The 18,509-nt window shown below is 37.0% G+C and overlaps 1 protein-coding gene across 1 annotated transcript; it reads left to right on the forward strand.

Moving 5' to 3' along the window:
- Positions 1-12,105: 12,105 nt before the first annotated feature.
- CBR (NADH:cytochrome B5 reductase 1) lies at positions 12,106-16,908 on the forward strand. The gene is made up of 9 exons (XM_089432436.1): positions 12,106-12,425; positions 14,420-14,561; positions 14,687-14,777; positions 14,889-14,966; positions 15,421-15,501; positions 15,761-15,850; positions 16,149-16,214; positions 16,337-16,423; positions 16,541-16,908. Exons 1-9 carry the CDS (start codon positions 12,308-12,310, stop codon positions 16,631-16,633), a joined length of 846 nt encoding a protein of 281 aa, XP_089288562.1. The 5' UTR covers positions 12,106-12,307; the 3' UTR covers positions 16,634-16,908.
- The last annotated feature ends 1,601 nt before the right edge of the window (positions 16,909-18,509 follow it).

Genomic DNA, 18,509 nt, shown 5'->3' on the forward strand with positions numbered 1-18,509 from the left:
TCGGAAGGTCAAACAACCAAGGCATATACCTACCTCAAAACCATCATACTGGTAATAGCATGCTCATGGCAATCAATGGACACTATTGGGTACCAGTGTCCTACAATGGCCCTGCTCTTGAAGTGCTTTACCAACATATTGTTGCATGTTCCAATTTCTTTTGTTGTTGCTGCCAATTCTTGCAGTCGATTTCAACCACCTAACTGGGAATGTTCATGCATTCCTATTCCAAGCACATAAGTTCCATTAGATTCAAATAAATTGAAATAACCTCAAATCATACCTCATTGGTAGTTCGTCAGTAAGGTATACTTGCACTCTTGTTTAGTTCCTATCACAACAAAAACTAGTGTCTTTGACCAAATCATCATGTATAAACATATCACATTAGGTTAGTTCAAAGCACAACCATCATAGATCAACATCATAAATCACATGTAACCATTACAAACCAGAATCATAAATCATGTATAATCATCATATACCATAGTCATAAAATCACATGCATAATAAAATTGAAATAAGATTTTGATACTTATCCTTTCATCAATCCTTAGCTTCTACCTTTGTCTTTATTTCGTATGCACTCTAGATCAATTGCCACACCCGACAAACACCCAATGCCTTCTCTTCAACCATGTGCACATTCACATAGTGTGCATCACACACATCATACAACACCATGCAATACATGCATCTACACCAGTACCATATGTACCACATGTACATAGTACCATCTGTACATTGCAACCATCTGCACAACATCACATGTACATGACACCACCTGCAAAACATGTACACAACACCACATGTACACTGCACCACTATACAACGTGTACACAATACCACATGTACACAGTACCACATGCATGACATGTACATGACACCACATGTACACAACATCACATGCATGATATGTACACAACACCACCTGCACATAGTGCCACTTGTACCGTATGTACACAACACTATATGCACACAACACCACTTGTACAATTATGCACACAACACCATATGTGAATAACACCACATGTACAACATGCACACAACACCACATGTACATAGCACTGCATATCCAACATGTACATAGCATAATCTGTACACAATACCGCATATCCAGTATGCATAGAGCACCATATGCACACAACATTGCATATACATCATGCACACATTACAATATGTACATACCACTACATATCCAACATCTACATGCACATAGCATCACGTGCACAACAATAGCACCACACATCCAAACGCACACTGTCTCTACCAAGCAACCTTGCTTCCAGTGTCTTATCCATGCTTGGCCCAGCATGTCGCAAACCACACTGCTTTCATTTCGCTGTTGTATCCCTTGGTATAACATGTCCATAACATAATAATAGGAACAATATAAATTCATATTCACATGATACTGACCTCATATATTTGTCATGACTACTCTTTCCACTTGATTCCTCATATCCAGGAACCTCTTCCTGCCATTCGCTTGCGTAAGAAATCATTCCTCCAAACGAACGATCCCTGACAACCCTGTCAGATAGTGATATAGATACATAGATACATACATATATAATCATTAGCATAAAACAATCATCATTCTATCAGACAACGACATACATACATACATGTATACATATATAAACATCAACATAATCATGATCATAACATAATTACTAGATAACATAAGGTCTAGGTTAAGAGAACTTCCTTTATTCATGCACAACATGCACAACATTGAGAACAATCGTTCCCAACATAGCCAAGGCATCTAACACCTCAAATCCATTTACTTTACCTTTTCTAGTTACCTTTCACATGACTTTACTGCCACCATCCATTTACCACAATGGACCCAGCCAGTCCAACCCATTGTCATAGTCTTACCTTTCACTATGCTTACTTATACATCAAGCTTCATTCATGTATTAGATTACCTATTTGGTACCACACAGCTCTCCCCGAGCTCCATTAACTTTCCTCTTTCCCAACCAATTCCCAAGACTCAAAACAATAAAAGGCAAGAATGGAAACAACAACAAGAAGACCATGAAAACCAAAAGCAATATGACACCGCAACAAAGTGGCATAACTATGCACTAGACACAATCAAAATCATAAATCAAGCGCAACAATCACAAAATACCAAAAGCGCAAGACTAACAACAAACACCATGACTTAATCCCTATGGTTCCCAAGGAAAGCTTGACCTAAGCCTTCTTCAAGATTTCATGGCAACCTCTCTTGCGATGCAACTCCCTACATCATGTTATCGTTAACACATAACTGTTAGTGCATAAATAAACATAAAAATACACCAATTACCTCATCTTGTTGTGCCAAGCATGTTTCTTGCAACTGAACACATCCACGCCATCTCTCAAGGGACTCCAATCCTTTGACAGATCCACCTGTAACTAAAGACTAGCTAATATACCTGTCAAGTACATGTTCATGAATATAGCATGTATCCACATAATGTCAGACAATATTAAGGTTAATAAGACTTCCTGTAGGCAAAGCACTCATTCGTTTGGAATTAGGGTTTCCAAACATAGCCAAAGGAATTCTTGCCCAATTCCTTTCTTTGACCTTTTCCTTGCTGCAATTGAGTGTTACTATGCACTGTCACATCACTTGAATCAACTATTACCTTGTCAATCTAATACCAACATGCTTCCTGCAACTGCTCACACATGTCAACCACATGTTCCAAATATCAAGACAATCATATCTATCAATTTGAAATCAACATTTAGCAAGACTAACAATCATGTCATAATCCATAGTCAACTCATAGTCATTATGCATAATGCTACAACTATCATCTATTTACACGCAAGTACATATCAACTGTCTCAACACACATGTATCAGTACAATCATCTTAAAACAAGATCATTGGAACACATACTCATCTTATGCAAGTCATCAAACATTCAACCAAGTTGCAAACACCATGTTAAATAAATCAACTAGACAACATAATCAACTAGTCAAGCACCAAATATACGACATAAGAAAACTCATACCTTACTGTATCTCAGAGGAAATATTGTCTACACAATCAATCCATATTAGCATGATATATCTTCACAATATATTAACTCAAACATAAATAAGATCATGATATCCAAAATAGTCACTAGCTAATATGTTTACATCATAACTCATACACCATTATCATTCACACATATGAAAAGTCAATCTAGATTAGTACATCACCATATCACAAATATGTCGGCTCATACCTGAATATCATAACCATAACCATCTGCATAGGCCAATCCAACTTAGTGTGATACATATAACATCAAGATATAAATGTTATAACCCTAATCATCAAGCTAACTATCATTTAACAACAAATTAACCTATAAGATACTTCATCAACAACATATAACATAATCATCAAGTTATCTAACCTAAAACAACAATAGCAATGCATACAACCATAGGTTACTATCATTCATGACTATCTAACACATGTGCATATGACTACACTAATCAACTATCATTTATTATGTATGTAATCATAACATGAAAAGACATGTACATAAACCTAATGCATATAATAATCCTTAACTTACATACCTGCATGCCAACATACAATACTTGTATGACGATCTGCTCTTACCCCAAAGTCTAATGTTGCAACCTCATTATGATGATTTGCATCTCCTGCTCTATCTCAGCCAACACATTAACATCATAACATACCAATACCACCATGATGACCAAGATTGCATACCATGAATTCACAAGGCATGTTTGACCTAATATTCATGCATAACTATAACCAAGGCCATACATGCATGACAACTGCATACAAACATATAACACATGAGCACTAAACCATATACACATCATTCTAGCTAGAGTCTAGTCATCAATGCAAGGCCATATCAACAATACATGCTATGACCCCATGCATGACAACAACCATTAATCCACACATTGCCACATGCAACCATCAACGTGCATAAGCAATGCCTAATAAACTACAAATACGTATGAATGCATGTATTCGAGCATAAGTGACCAATTCTTGTAACCAACCTACAAGATTGATACATGTAATCAAAAATACAAGAATGAAACCTAACATACAAGGATGTAATCAATCTGCATATAATCATATAACCAGTCATATACTCCTAACGATGCATTCCACAAAATCATATCAAGTTCCTCATGACAACCTTACTACAAGCATGATCAATCATTATACAATGCAACAAGCACATTGAATGAAGGTGTAAGAGACACACATGCAACTGACATGCATGCATGACCAAGCACCTTCACCCAAGGAGAGAGCAACCACACTCTAATACCAATCTGTAACACCCCCTCCTCCCAGGTCCACCCAAGAAATCGACCGGTCGGGGTAAACATGCAATGAGAGAGGTCACTATAAGGGATTCAACTTCCTTGGTGACCTTAAGGAAATGGAATCGACGAAACATATCAAACAAACCCATCCACATTAGCAACAACACCCTCAGCAGACATGTCAGCCACTTAGACATCTTGTCCTTGAGTCCCATTGATGTTTTAAGCCTTTTAACCCCCGGTCGCTCTAATTCTATAGGCAAGACAACATCTAGAAGGAAAAGTCGCTCTCACAGGCCTATGTGCTAGCGTCCCTGGACTCTTTTCAGCCCTGTGCTAGTGTCGCCAAGATTTGAGCCACTTTTCTAGCCCATAAACCTAGATTTTTCCCAACACTTGTTATAACCTTCAGAATCCATCAAAGACATGATGACAATATAAAAAAATAAAAAATCAACCTCAAGACTAGGCCTAAGCATCCCCAACTGGGACTGACATTCTGTCAAACACTTGGCATCAATGCAACCTACAGGTCTAGGATACAAGACAGAGCATAAATGACTGAAAGCACTTATGAAACATAACTAGAAGGATCACCACTTTCTCCATTGAACTGTTATAACACCAATTAGGCCTTGCATCCATCATTTTAACAATTACAAGTAAATACATGAAATAACCATGACATGAACCAACCATATAACCATGCTTACAACCAACATAAAACCATATAAATATTAGAGATATGATAACCATCAAATCCACATATAAATAAGTGCAAAAGTAAGAGAAATTAGCTTTTATTAATCATAGGCAAATCCAACCAGGTTCAAGACTTCCACATACCACCCGATCGTAGACATGGATGAACCAAATCTTTCTTTCAACTAGTCACCCCCGTGCCATATTCCAAGCATGAATGTGGGATCTCATAGAACAATCAATCCAAGAACAACCAAGGGAATCCAGAGGTTAAACCACCTCTACCCTCATCAAACCGCGATCACACCAAAACCGGTGCTTCGATCACAACCAAACTGAACTTGGAATGTTATTTGGAATCCATCACTATCCTTGAGGAATTTTCCATCTCCTTGTCTTTTAGGCTTTACCACAATCCAATCCTAGATCACTAGGCCCTAAATCAAGACTTCTCCCTCGGGCTTTGCCGTGTATCTTTCCAAAAGCGGTCAAGGGATTCCTAGGCCTTTGGGAATGAAACTTGAGACCTTCTCTACCCCAGATTTTGAAAACCATCTGGAAAACCAAACCTGAAAACCAAGATAAACATCCCAACATACCATGGCATCTATGAAAGGGAAAGACTGGGTTGAAAACCACTGCCATAACCTGACAAAACCATGCCACCGACAATAAGAGAATCATACACCAACATGCAAAGCCATGCATGTCCAAACCAGCTAGGAAATCACACATGCAAAAGGTTACCTGCAATTATTCTTGCTGAAGTTGCTTGATCCCGCTTTTCCTTCCTTGATCCTTGCTTTCCTTCCTTTCCCTTTGCTTTCTTTTCCTTCCTTTCTCCAAAGCTAGAGTGCTCCAAGAAATCTCTAAGTGACCAAGAGTGAGAGAGAGAGAGAATAATGAGAGAGCTCCAAACTTGAATTGACCAAGAGCTTAACACTGACTAAGCTTGAGCCAAGAGCTTAACACTAACTAAACTTGAGCCAAGAGCCTGCCAACTGATCCTCATAATCCTTTTTATTAATGAGGCCTCTATTTTCTTCATTTTCCATTATTTTCCTTTAATTTCCTCCTCGGATGCAACCTGTGACCTTTCGCCTTACTTTTCTCCTAATTTCCTTTATTTTCATAATTAAATGTGCCAAAAATGCATTTTTACCTCTTAATGCCTTTTCCTTAGCCTTTGCCAATTTCCTTAGCCAAAACACACATCCAATGATGCCCACTAGGATATCTTTTCCCAACATTCAACTTGGAGTACATGTCCCTTACCCGTGGTCTTATTTTTCCTTTATTAACTTTTATTACATGGAATTTTCACCAGGGTTGTTACAGCTACCCACCTATAATATGCCTCCCATATAAGATTGACATGCTTACTTGAAGGAACACAAAGGTGTACTAGGTAGCACAATAGTGCATCTTGGAGGTGGAAGTCTAGAACTCACTTGTCTTCCATCAAAATTTGTTATGTGGCAGAAAATTCCGAGTCATTGTGGTATAATTATGGCCATCCTAAGGACTTGTGCTCACAAGAGTTGAGAATTGTGGTCATTGCCACAACTGAGGGCTGACTGAGGCAATCTGGGATATGATTTGTGCCACCCTTCTTGTATTTGATGTCCAAATGGAATTGTTGTATAGTATTTTGACCAATTTTTATAATGGTCATTTTATAATTTCCCTTGTCTCTACATAAATTAAATAGGTCTGTGACCCATGTGGATGATCATCTCCTTGCCCATAATATAATGTTTCCATTGACGACATGCCTGCACAATGGAATACATCTCCTTATCGTAGGTGGGGTATCTCTGGATAATGTCAGAGAGTGTTTCACTGTGATAGGCCATCAAACCTCCTTATTGAATGAGAAATTCACCAATAGCATAGTTAGAGGCATCTATCTAAATCTCAAATGGTTGTTGTAGGCCTATAAGGGTGAGGACTAGTGTAGAGCAAAGGCAGTGCTTTAATTCATTGAATTCCTTCTATTGTGACTTAGACCAAAAAACGTGAAAAAAAACTTTGTTTTTTCTTTGCCCTTGCTCACTTGACTTAAGGGCCAAGTGATATAAGAGAACCCCAACATGAATCTTCAGTAGAAGTTAGCAAGTCATGAGAAGCTGCGAAGCTTTGTTAGATTCATCGGGGTCACGCAATCCCGAATGACTTGGATCTTGGTTGGATCCACATGCACACCTTGCTCATCAATAATGTAGCCTAAGTATTGGACCTTTTCCATGTCAAAGGAGAATTTTTCCAAGTTAGCGCATAACTTGTGTTGCCACAGAGTGTGAAGGACTTGTTGAACATGCTGCAAGTATTCTTCCCAAATCTTGTTGAAGATGAGGATATTAACCATATATAAAACCACAAAAGAGTTGGTGAAAGGACACAATATATCATCAATCAACATCATGAAAGTTGTTGGGGCATTTGTCAAAATAAAGGGCATGACCAACCATTCAAAAAGAACCTCCTTGGTCTTGAAAGTAATCTTCCACACATTAGTTGGTTCTATTAGGACTTGGTGGTAGGCAAACTTCACATCAATTTTACTGAAGTACTTGGCCCCCTTGAGTTGGTCAAGAAGGTCATAAATCCAGGGAATTAGGTATTGATTCCTGACTATGATTATGTTCAGGGCTTAACAATCAATGCAGATTTGTTAGGTCCCATATCTCCTTTTCATGGGTACAATTGGGCTTGCAAAAGGTGAGGAACTTGGTCGCATGTTCCTTTTTTGGAGCAATTCTTGGATCTATCGCTTGATATTTTTTAATTTTTAGCAGAGAGCAGTGGTATATTAGGCCATTGAGTAGAGGTACGTTAGGGTTCAAATCAATTGAGTGCTTGACATGACAATGTAGAGGTACCCCAATGGGTGAGGAGAAGATGTCTCTATATTCTTCCATGACCTTATCCACTTGACTCTGTTGCGTGGAGGAGCCCTGTGTGGAGGCCATGGATATGGCCACAATTTTCTCCTTACTTTGAGACCGAATAAGGAAGAAGACAAATATCCTAGTCTGGGAGATGAGTTTATTGCAATTTTTAGTAGAGATCAAAGAAATGGAAATATGCAAGACTAACTTTTTTATCCAATATAATTTCCTACCCAAAGTAATAATAACACAATAAGGCTTAGACTCATATACAACATGATGCTTCCATAAGTATGATTGACCTAACTAAACATCACATACTTCAAGGGGAGAAACATCACACAATACCTCATCCTTGCAAGGCTTGATGTTGTAGGGTAGGGGACATTGTTGGCTGACACAAAGATCTCACCCTTGGTAGAGCCACCTGATGGTGTATGGTTGTGGGTTTGGTGTTGTTGATAGGCCCGACCACTTAACAACCTCTACTAATATGAGGTTATTTTAACTCCTACTATTGACAATGAAACAAAGTGGAGCATCCATCACGCACATTTGTGAATGAAAGAGGAACTCGCCTGCTTCCAGATATTCAGCCTCACTTTGATGGACCTTGGTGGTGGAAACAATGGCACTAGGTTCTACATCAATGATCCATTTACCCTTATCTAGGTTTGATTTAGAGTTGGAACTTGCATGTGGCTCTGATGATTTTAGCTTGGCCACCAATGAATACCTTACATGACATTCATTGATGTTATGAGAGGGGCTCTTGTAGAAGTCACAACACTTTCCTATGTCTTTCTTCGTCTTCCCATTACAATTCTTTGTTTGTGGTTTATATAGGTTATAATGGGGTGGTCTACCTTATATATGTCATTTGTTCTGTGATTTGGGGATTCCCTTGCCCTGCTTTTGCTATGAAGGATTCATAGATCCAAAGTCTTGCTTCTTATGTTTACATTTTTACTCAATTTTAACAACATATCGGTATGTTACACCAAGTGAGGAGATGTCTAGGAACTCCATTTCTATCTGAATGTATTTGTGTAACCATATACGATACTTGAATACTAGTTGTCACTCTGAAGTATTTAATACCCAACTTGGTGCACAAGGTATGAAAGATATTTGTGAACTTTGGCATTGCTTCATCCCTTTCCTGCCACAGTGTGGTCCATCTCATGTGACGATTTTTGTAGCTTCCAACGGGGTAATATTATTCCTTAACAACATCCCTAAAAGAGTCCCAAGTGGGTGCGAATGAAAATAGCATGGATTCCTATGTGGCCCTTTGCTCGCGGTAAGTTTCCCACTGATCCTTGACACATGGGGTGGCCTTAAGGAGTGAAAAATTAATCTTTTCTCTATCAGAAAAATTGTGGATAGAAAAATACCCTTCAAGCAAATTTAATCATTTATCTAGAGCATCTACATCTATCTGGCCTTGAAATATAGGAATATAAAAAATAAATTGTACTTTAAAGGGGGACACACCTCCAAAGTGACCATTTGATGAAGATGTGTCGCTTATTGGCATTCGTTGAAGGATTACGGAAAAAGTATCCATTATCTTGTTCCTTTTTCGCTCAAGGGCTTCTTCGAGCAACCGTTTAATAGGATCCCCTACTCCCTCATCTTTCTTTTTTTTCTGCCATGAGAGGTTGCTAGGGTCGACCAGGATGGTCTTGTAAGGGCTCAAGCAATTTGAGTCTCAAATCCTTATACCCCGACCTTGTTGAGGGCATGCACAAAAAATAGATAAAGAGTTGATCACACTGATACCAATGATTTGAATATATGAAAAGAATGAAATGATATACAAATTTATAATTAAAGCAAAGAGATATAGTGAAACTTGAATTCTATTAATAAATGGAAAATGTTGAAACTATATATATATAGAATGAAAACAAACTAGCTCGAATGGTGGTATCTTATCTTCGAGAATAGATGTGATGACTACACTCCTTCATCAAACTGTCTTACAATGAGGCTTGAAGGCCTTTTTATCATAAAGAAGCTATGAGAAACCCTAAAAATTTAAAAACCTAACCCTAGGAGATGAAGTGAGAAAGTCTTGTGGGCCCCGAGGGGGTAAGATGGAACATCAACTTCTTGGGGTTGTAAGCATACAATCTCGATTTGGCGCACATGATAACCCGTTGGAAAGGTCTATCCAAGAAGTATGTTTTCCGACTATCAACAAAAATCTACAACTGTCGACGCCAATCACCATTTAGAGTTCAGGACCTCAAAAATGTATTTAAAAATAAATAAAAAAGTGTTGTGAGTGAGTGGAATAGGTGGGTGGCCACTTATATCCACCTAGATCAATAATATTGGTCTTTATAATCTTATTTTAATGTAATGCAAAGTGCCTAACTGTGTGTGTGTGTGTGTGTGTGTGTATAATATGATTCATATTAAAAAAAAGAAATTAAAACTTTAAAGTTATATTTTAGATATTGAATTTTTATTTATTTTTAATTGTTAATTTGTCCATGCTTTGTTGGCTAGCCTTTCATTGAGAAAATGGCACCTAGGGGCATCTAAGCCATTAAAATCACTCAACCTTTAATATAGTTGGATTTTTTGTACCCACGAGGTTTTAAACTAATAACATTCACACAAGGAGTGCCTTAACATAATATCTTGTTACTGAGTGTTCTACATCTCATGAGTTGTTTAAATATCGATGTTGATGTGAATTTATATTCATAATAAACTCTTAAAACTTAGTTTATTTGTTTTGCTTTAATATATGGTGAAACAAATTTTAATTCCAGATATTACTATAAATATATTTAATATTGTTGTATGAAGAGCATCTTACAAGGAAACAAGCTTTGCCTTCAATCTCCTCTAAGTTTCATAAGTTATATTTTTCATTTTGGAGTTTTTGGAAGAGTCAATTCGTTGGTTTCACTATACAAAATATCTATGTTAGTTCTAACTTAGCATTAATCGTTTTCTCTTAATAATTGCAACCTTATTAAGATAAGAAGGATGATCGTAAACCTTCCCCCTTGAGAATGGTACCTAAAGGAAACTCTAGATTCTTCAAGGCATGAGGTTGATAATATATAACTCATCAATAATTGACTCACTAAGTGTGAACATATAACAAAGGGCACAATCCAACTGTTCTATGTTTTGACCTTTTTCACCTAAATCACATAATACAATTTTTGACAAGATTGTGATTTTTCATTATTTGAAATATGTTTTTTTAATACATAAATGGATCCAATGTCCTCAAAACTTTTTTCACTCGAATCACATAATACAATTTTTGACAAGATTGTGATTTTTCATTGTTTGAAATATGTTTTTTTTAATACATAAATGTATCCAATGCCATGAAAAACCCTAGGGCAGTGTGCAGACTAAACAATTCATATTTCTAATTCCAACAAAATTTATTTCAAATTTTAGACAAAATTAACCAAAAACAATAATTAGAAAAACACCAAAACATAGAAGAATTAAACTGCAACTATCATAAAATAGAATTTAAACCTAAATAAATAAATACAAATAACAATTTTTTCTTATAATCACTCAATTTATAAATAAACAAAATCATACTTAATTAAACAAAATTGTATCACATAAATTGTTATTAAATCATCAAAACTAATCATACTTAATTAAACAAAAATGTATCTCATCAAAATTGTTATTAAATCATAAAAGATAATCATACTTAATTAAACAAAACTGTATCTAATCAAAATTGTTATTAAATCATAAATCCCTTAGACAATTTTGGATAAAAAACCACAAATTTCCTTAAACACCATTAAACCAAAACATCAAATTCTAAATTAATAATATTTTATATATATTAACCAATTATTTTTTGGTTTTAATTTTAATTTATAATTATTTTATTATATAAAAAAATAAATATTAAAAAATTATATTTATAAGATATCCAAACATTTCAACCATTTATTAGATCGTGTTGTCCTACCTAAGCTTTGAATTTTATGAAACAAAATTTTATAGCCCAGCTTTAAACTAATTATAACGACACTTTACCCATAGGTCACACCCCAACTAACTTCACAATGACCCTGCTTTACTTACAAGTCTAAAAAATGGTCAGTGGGAAAAGTATATATATAATGGAATATATGATTGAGTTGGGTGGGTGAATTAGTTAGGTGTCTGTGAAGGGAGGGTGGAGATTATCGGATGATAGATGCATGGAGACTTTCAACCACCCACTCCGGATCTCGGCTGAATTAAAATCCAATTGATTCATGTCGCTATACAATCGAGAGTGTCCAAGAAGTGGCATTATTTTAGTGGCCTAACCTAAGGTTGGGAAGCACTAAAGAAGGAAGGAGTTGCAGAAGAGTAGCTGTAAGATGGTGAGCGTTGAAGATCTCCTTCAGCCAGACAAGGCTCCTCTCTTGGGTGTGGCCTTGGCTGTTGTGGCTGTAGCTGTGGGAACTATATATTTTGTTTCAACCAGAAAGCCCAAACGTAAGCTCTCCATTCCCTGTAATTCTTTGGGTATTTTGATTCTTCTGCCTGATTTGTGTTATCGCGAAATTGATTGCTTGCTAGACGTATGAGCCTGTCAAAAATCGGGAAATTAATACATTCACAGGGGATGGATATAGCAGATTAGCGATGCCGCTAACTTGCCCGTGATTATAGATTGTTTGGATCTCATTTTGTACTCTACCCATCATTTTCTGTGATTACCAGGACCTGGGCACTCTATGCAGTGCCTGGTTTGTAATTTTATTCGTTATAGATGCCAGCTAGATCAAAGACTCTTTGGAGTCCATATGGGAACCGAGCTTCAGACAGAGAATCTGTTGCCTAATCATCCCATTACAGGTTTCACAGAAGCTCGTTTGATGTTCCACTGTCATTTTTTTTCTATTTCTTCGTTTTTCTGAAACTGGCGAAGCGCAGAGCTCAAATTTACATCTATTCTTAACACCCACATTGGAAATCCACACCAGCTACGTAAGTGTTTTTATTGATCAGTAGCCTCTTGCGTGTTCACTTGTAGCGTTCCTCGTGATCCTTGGCACTGTTCAAATCATCCTTCCTAAAAGATCCAATACGTTAACGGGTTGGGGCGAACAGTGAATGCCCATTACATTGCCTCTACCTGCCTTGGTAAGAGGGCAACCCCCTGCCCTTGCAGGTGTTATTTCATTGAATCATGGAGATCAGTTTCCATCGTAGGATATCCTTTGTAAAACATCGATTCCACCTATATTTTATCATGGTTATTAGGCATCCACCTTCTAACTGTGGCTTTGGAAGGCCCACATGGACTGTTTATGTATTTTTGGTCATTACAGTCGAGTTGTTTAAAGTTTCACTCGCAGTGGTCCTAGTAACACAAGGAACTCTGCAAAATGACCCTCCTATCAGAAAGGGGAAGTGAACATTAAATGGCTATCAGTCGGACGACTCCTGCCTTGAAGTCCTGCCTTGAAGTCCTTTTATAGACATCAGCTCTTTGAAGATGGAGGGCAGTTTTCACCACAGGTTATCCCGTGTAGCATGCTAGTTTCACTTTGTCTACAGGTAATTTAATGAAGGGAATCTATTCTCACATCTAAAATCTCAACCCGCTGTGAAACTCACAGCAGAAGTTCTGGATCATAAATTAAGATCCAGAAGCTGGTGTATCAGGTCACCTTTTCTGCAGACCAAAGTTTGAATGGGTATTATACAAATAAACGAGCTGACTGAGTTAATAAAAAATTTCATAATAATGGTCTCCACCACGAATCCCTCTCCAAATGACGAGTTTCCTATTTCTCCACGTTGCTTTATTGGAGGGGTCACCAACCCAACCTGTTTAACATTATCCGTCAAAGTCTCATTACTGGGAGACTTGAAGGATTACTTGAGCCTCAAGTCCTTTGGACAAAAATATTGTGAGCATTCCTCACATCCCCCATCGCAGTATTTGAACTCAGGTCACCCCTGCTTACTGTCATGTTTCATAATATGTTCTGCACTTATATTGAAAGCATCACTGCTATGCATCGCCCTTAATGAAGAATACCCCCAACGTTGGAACTACAAATTTTGCAGGGAAAGTTAATATATGTTGCATGGTGTCTCTCACACACACTACTAATATTTCTTGTGAACTTTATCATATGATATTTGAAAGTGCCAGTAACTTAATTGAGGGCATAGTATCAGGTCTCATGTGGAGTTGGTCATGGAATACCTTAGGTCAGAGATGGTTCCTTGTAGGTGTAACCAGTAGATTGCAGCTCTTTATCAGAACAACACACTTAAGTTTTTACCTTTTTAATTCGATTAGATCTAAAACCTAGTCAAAGTTGAACAAATCTAGAATTATAGCTTTGCCATTTGCTCAAGAACACTAGTTCAAAGCAATAATTTCTCTTCCACTTTTCTTGTATCAGTCACTAGCAAACTTTCGACTTCAACTTGTTGGCATTCTTGCTGATTATAGAATATTATTTGTACAGCTTGCTTGGATCCAGAGAATTGGAAGAAATTTAAATTGGTTCAGCGCACTCAATTGAGCCATAATGTGGCTAAATTTCGCTTTGCACTCCCAACTCCGACATCTGTGTTGGGGCTTCCAATTGGGCAGCATATCAGCTGCCAGTAAGAAATTCTTTCATGTTTTCTCTAGTAATTGCCGGAAATTTGCTATGTAAGGTCTTTTAAGATCACGAATGATGGGAGCTGACTATCATCTGGTTTTGATCGTGTCTAATTTGGGTATGCAGGGGAAAGGATGCTGAAGGTGAAGAAGTCATCAAACCCTATACTCCTACTACCTTGGATTCTGATGTCGGCTACTTTGATCTGGTGATTAAGGTGAGTGAACGTGTGACTTGATTGATAGTTGCTGTCAATTTTTCATGTTGGCAGAAATATACCATATTTTGGAATAATGCATGGGTTAATGAAGGGATTTTGTTGGTGCAGATGTATCCTTTAGGGAGAATGTCTCACCATTTCCGCAAATTACAGGAGGGAGAATACTTGGCCGTAAGAGGTCCCAAGGTAGGCATTTGTACTTTGGCTTTAATATTTTTTTATTGCTCCTTATTCATGCCCCTTAACTACTTACCATGAAGTCCTTCATAAGCAAGTAAATGAGCTCTATATTTCATATCTCAGATTGCAAATTTCTATTGGAGTGCCTTACTTTTTAGCTTTTATTGTTACTTGGGTGAGAAAAATTCAACCATGTATTTTGAACTGGGCTGCCCTGGTTTGATGTTTGAGCATTTTGTTGATTACATGTTTGAGAAAGCTTTTTGGAGTTTTAATCAATATTGAAATAAGCTCAGATAATTATTAAATTCAGGTCTTCTTTGTTATATGTTTCATGACGTCTCTAGGATGGTTGGTTTAGAATGCTCAAAAGTTATATAAGTTGGAACCTAGTAATATTTCTTTTAACATATACATATAATACATGGTATCTTAGAACCTAATTTTTGGATGTGTTCAGGGACGTTTCAAGTATCAGCCAGGTCAAGTAAGAGCATTTGGAATGCTTGCAGGAGGTTCTGGTATAACTCCAATGTTTCAGGTTTGCATAGTTTCATTTCTGTAATCTGACAGCTGTTGTTTTCTAGTTCAAACTTCACTAGCATTCGGAACTAGAGTTGGCTAAGAACTGTGAACCAAGCCTCACATTTAAAGTAGTCAACTGGGCATTTTGATCTTGGTGAAGAGAAATGCTCTAAATATGAGCAGGACCTGTGCATGACATTGAGTTATTGGGAATTTTTCATTAAGTTCATAGCAGGTTATATGTTGTTGATATGAACCATTTCATTCGATTACAGGTGACCAGAGCCATACTAGAAAACCCAAAGGACAAGACAAATGTATATCTCATCTATGGGAATGTGACTTATGATGATATTCTTCTCAAGGCAAGCTCTGCTCACATTTCCTCACTGTCCTTCATTGGCATTGCTGCTTTGAACCAAAACTAGTTTTTTTTCTTGTTATACAGTTGTTCTGTCTTCACAGAAATATGCATTTCTAAGTCATGGAATAAGGGTATTTGTTTTGTGGACCTTGTTTGAGTACATTTGTCTATGTTTAAACTTTTCTCAGACCTAAGTGATGTACATTTTACTGTTTCTGTCCCAAAATGATGTGAAACGCTATGTTTTATGCTTATCTTAAATGAAGAGTTATTTAGAGTTTTGAGGTTGAGTGTTACAGGATGAACTTGATAACTTAGTGAAGACTTATCCAGGCCGCTTCCAAGTTTACCACGTTCTTAATCAGGTATAGATATTGCTTTAGAATTTTGTTTCTAACAATTTGTCACCTTTTTTTGGAACAATCTTTTGTTATTTCCCTGTAATGTATTTCCTTTCCTCTTACTTTATCGTATGAAATTCTGGCAGCCACCTGAAGGATGGACAGGTGGAGTAGGCTTCATTACCAAGGAGATGATTCAGACTCATCTCCCTGCACCTGCATCAGACATTCAAGTGAGTGAATTTATAAGCCTTGAGCGCTTTGTTTTCTCAATCACATGCTTATTTGTGTATGCTGTATGTACAAGTAGGTACACAGGTGGCAAGGTTTGAATGTGTGTTCTGTTGCAGATCTTGAGATGTGGTCCACCACCAATGAATAAAGCAATGGCAAGCCATATTGACGGACTTGGATACACTAAAGAGATGCAGTTCCAATTTTGAGACTTACGGATTCTGACAGATACTGCCCATCTATTGTAGTTAACGTCTTGCAAGTTGTCTCTTCTGCCTGTTTGCTCTTTCTTGTTACCACACCAATAATACTGATATGATTTAGATTCCCACCTTACGATAAGTAACATTTTTATCAAAGTGTTTGTACTCGTGATTTCAATATGAAGTTTATGTGGACAACATTAGGGTAAATGGGAATCTATAATCTTTGAACAATACACCTGATGATTTTGGTAATCCATCCTCTAATGATTTTTATCAAAGTGTTTGTTGTACTCATGTTTTTAATATGAAGTTTATGTGACAACATTCGGGTTAGGCAATGATACCTAATGTGAAGAAATGACAATCTATGATCCTGAATCAATACATCTGATGATTTTGGTAATCCAACCTCGAATGAAGACACTTACGCGAAACGGTGAATTTATTTAAATGTATGATTGGTTTCTTCTCTGTTATTTTACTGTCCACCATTCTGAGTTTTAATTGAAAGTGAGGTAATGACAGTTTACAATTATCAATTTTTTTAATAAATTAATGTTACTAAAGAAACTTGTCAAACTTGGCTAACCATATAATCCACAGTTGTATATCCATTAGGGCTAGACCCAGGTCATTAGTGTGGCGATGCTGGTCTTAATCACTGGGTATCAAATTATTTATTTTCCATTTTTAAAAGGCTGGTTATTATTGTAATCATGGCTGCGCAGTAAATGATTCGTGACATCATTCAAACTATTTTTTGATAGAAAGAGTTAGCAACTGTAAATGTTAATTCGATACTTTCTTAACCATTTTTTTCCCTTTCAAGTTAGGTTGAGCCTAGGCCAGGGCTAGTGATGAAAGATTATATGATTTGTTCAACTATAGGATGTTGTCATCAAGATTGGCTTTCAGTTTCAACCCCTCCTCATGAGATTTGAACCTGAGTTAATGGAGACTGAAACCCACATAAACCAACTGACCTACACCTCATAGATTAAGAATTAACCAATTATATGAAAGCGACAATGGATGCAATTCAAAACCCATCATTTAGGCAATAAAAAAGCTGCAAGTACCCACAACTTTGATGACCTAGTGTAAAAGATTAATCATGGAAGAGGGGGAAATTGAATGGGACTCTTATGGGGTGTGGCCTGACTTTCAAGGTACTAACCATGGAATGTGATAATGGAGCTGCTGCAGGCCATTCCGAGAATCCTGAAGATGACTCTGTTTAGACTTGTTTGTTCACCTATCTTTCTATTTCCTGGTTCAATAATGCCTATGTATATGTTGCGCATGGATGATGTTGTACTGCGTTGAATAACTGGAATGATTTAGTCTGGAATCAGCCTTTCGTAGATACATTGGCTAGATTTAGTCTGGAATCAGCCTTTCGTAGATACATTGGCTATTCTTCTAGGAGTAGCCCTTCCGACATCTACTAGAAGCCAACTAATCCATACTAGGCAGGGAGGAGAATTTCATGTGTAGGCAGTCAAGCGAAAGTAGAAGCCAACTAATCCATACTAAGCAGGAGGAGCAATTTCATGTGTAGGTAGTCAAGTGATTTATAAAGAAGCAATACGAAAAATCAATTTGATCTTAGGCAAAGTTAGATCCAGTGTTAAAAATACAATTATGGAAAGCGTTGATCTTAACTGGCTCTATTTTTTTCTTTATTGCCCATATATTTTTATGCTAAGCATGGAAAGCGTTAATCTTAACTGGCTCTATTTTTTTAGTTGTTGCCCATATATTTTTATGCCAAGCATTCACAAAACTTAGAACATGTCCAGTGTATTGATTTCCTTGTTACTCAATGGTCTTGCCAATAAAGGATTGATTATTGCTGTTTTTTATATGCCAAGCATTC

This window comes from Pinus tabuliformis, chromosome 5_1, assembly GCF_031772625.1.
Source record: "Pinus tabuliformis cultivar Carrire ecotype Pingquan chromosome 5_1, CPIR1, whole genome shotgun sequence".
Lineage (NCBI taxonomy): Eukaryota > Viridiplantae > Streptophyta > Pinopsida > Pinales > Pinaceae > Pinus > Pinus tabuliformis.

What these genes read in the sequence shown, in the direction of transcription:
- CBR (XM_089432436.1), top strand. Translation starts at nt 12,308, where the DNA reads ATGGTGAGCGTTGAAGATCTCCTTCAGCCAGACAAGGCTCCTCTCTTG. An exon ending in TTTACCACGTTCTTAATCAG is followed by an intron (nt 16,215 to 16,336) that starts GTATAGATATTG and finishes AAATTCTGGCAG; the next exon opens with CCACCTGAAGGATGGACAGG. An exon ending in CACCTGCATCAGACATTCAA is followed by an intron (nt 16,424 to 16,540) that starts GTGAGTGAATTT and finishes GTTCTGTTGCAG; the next exon opens with ATCTTGAGATGTGGTCCACC.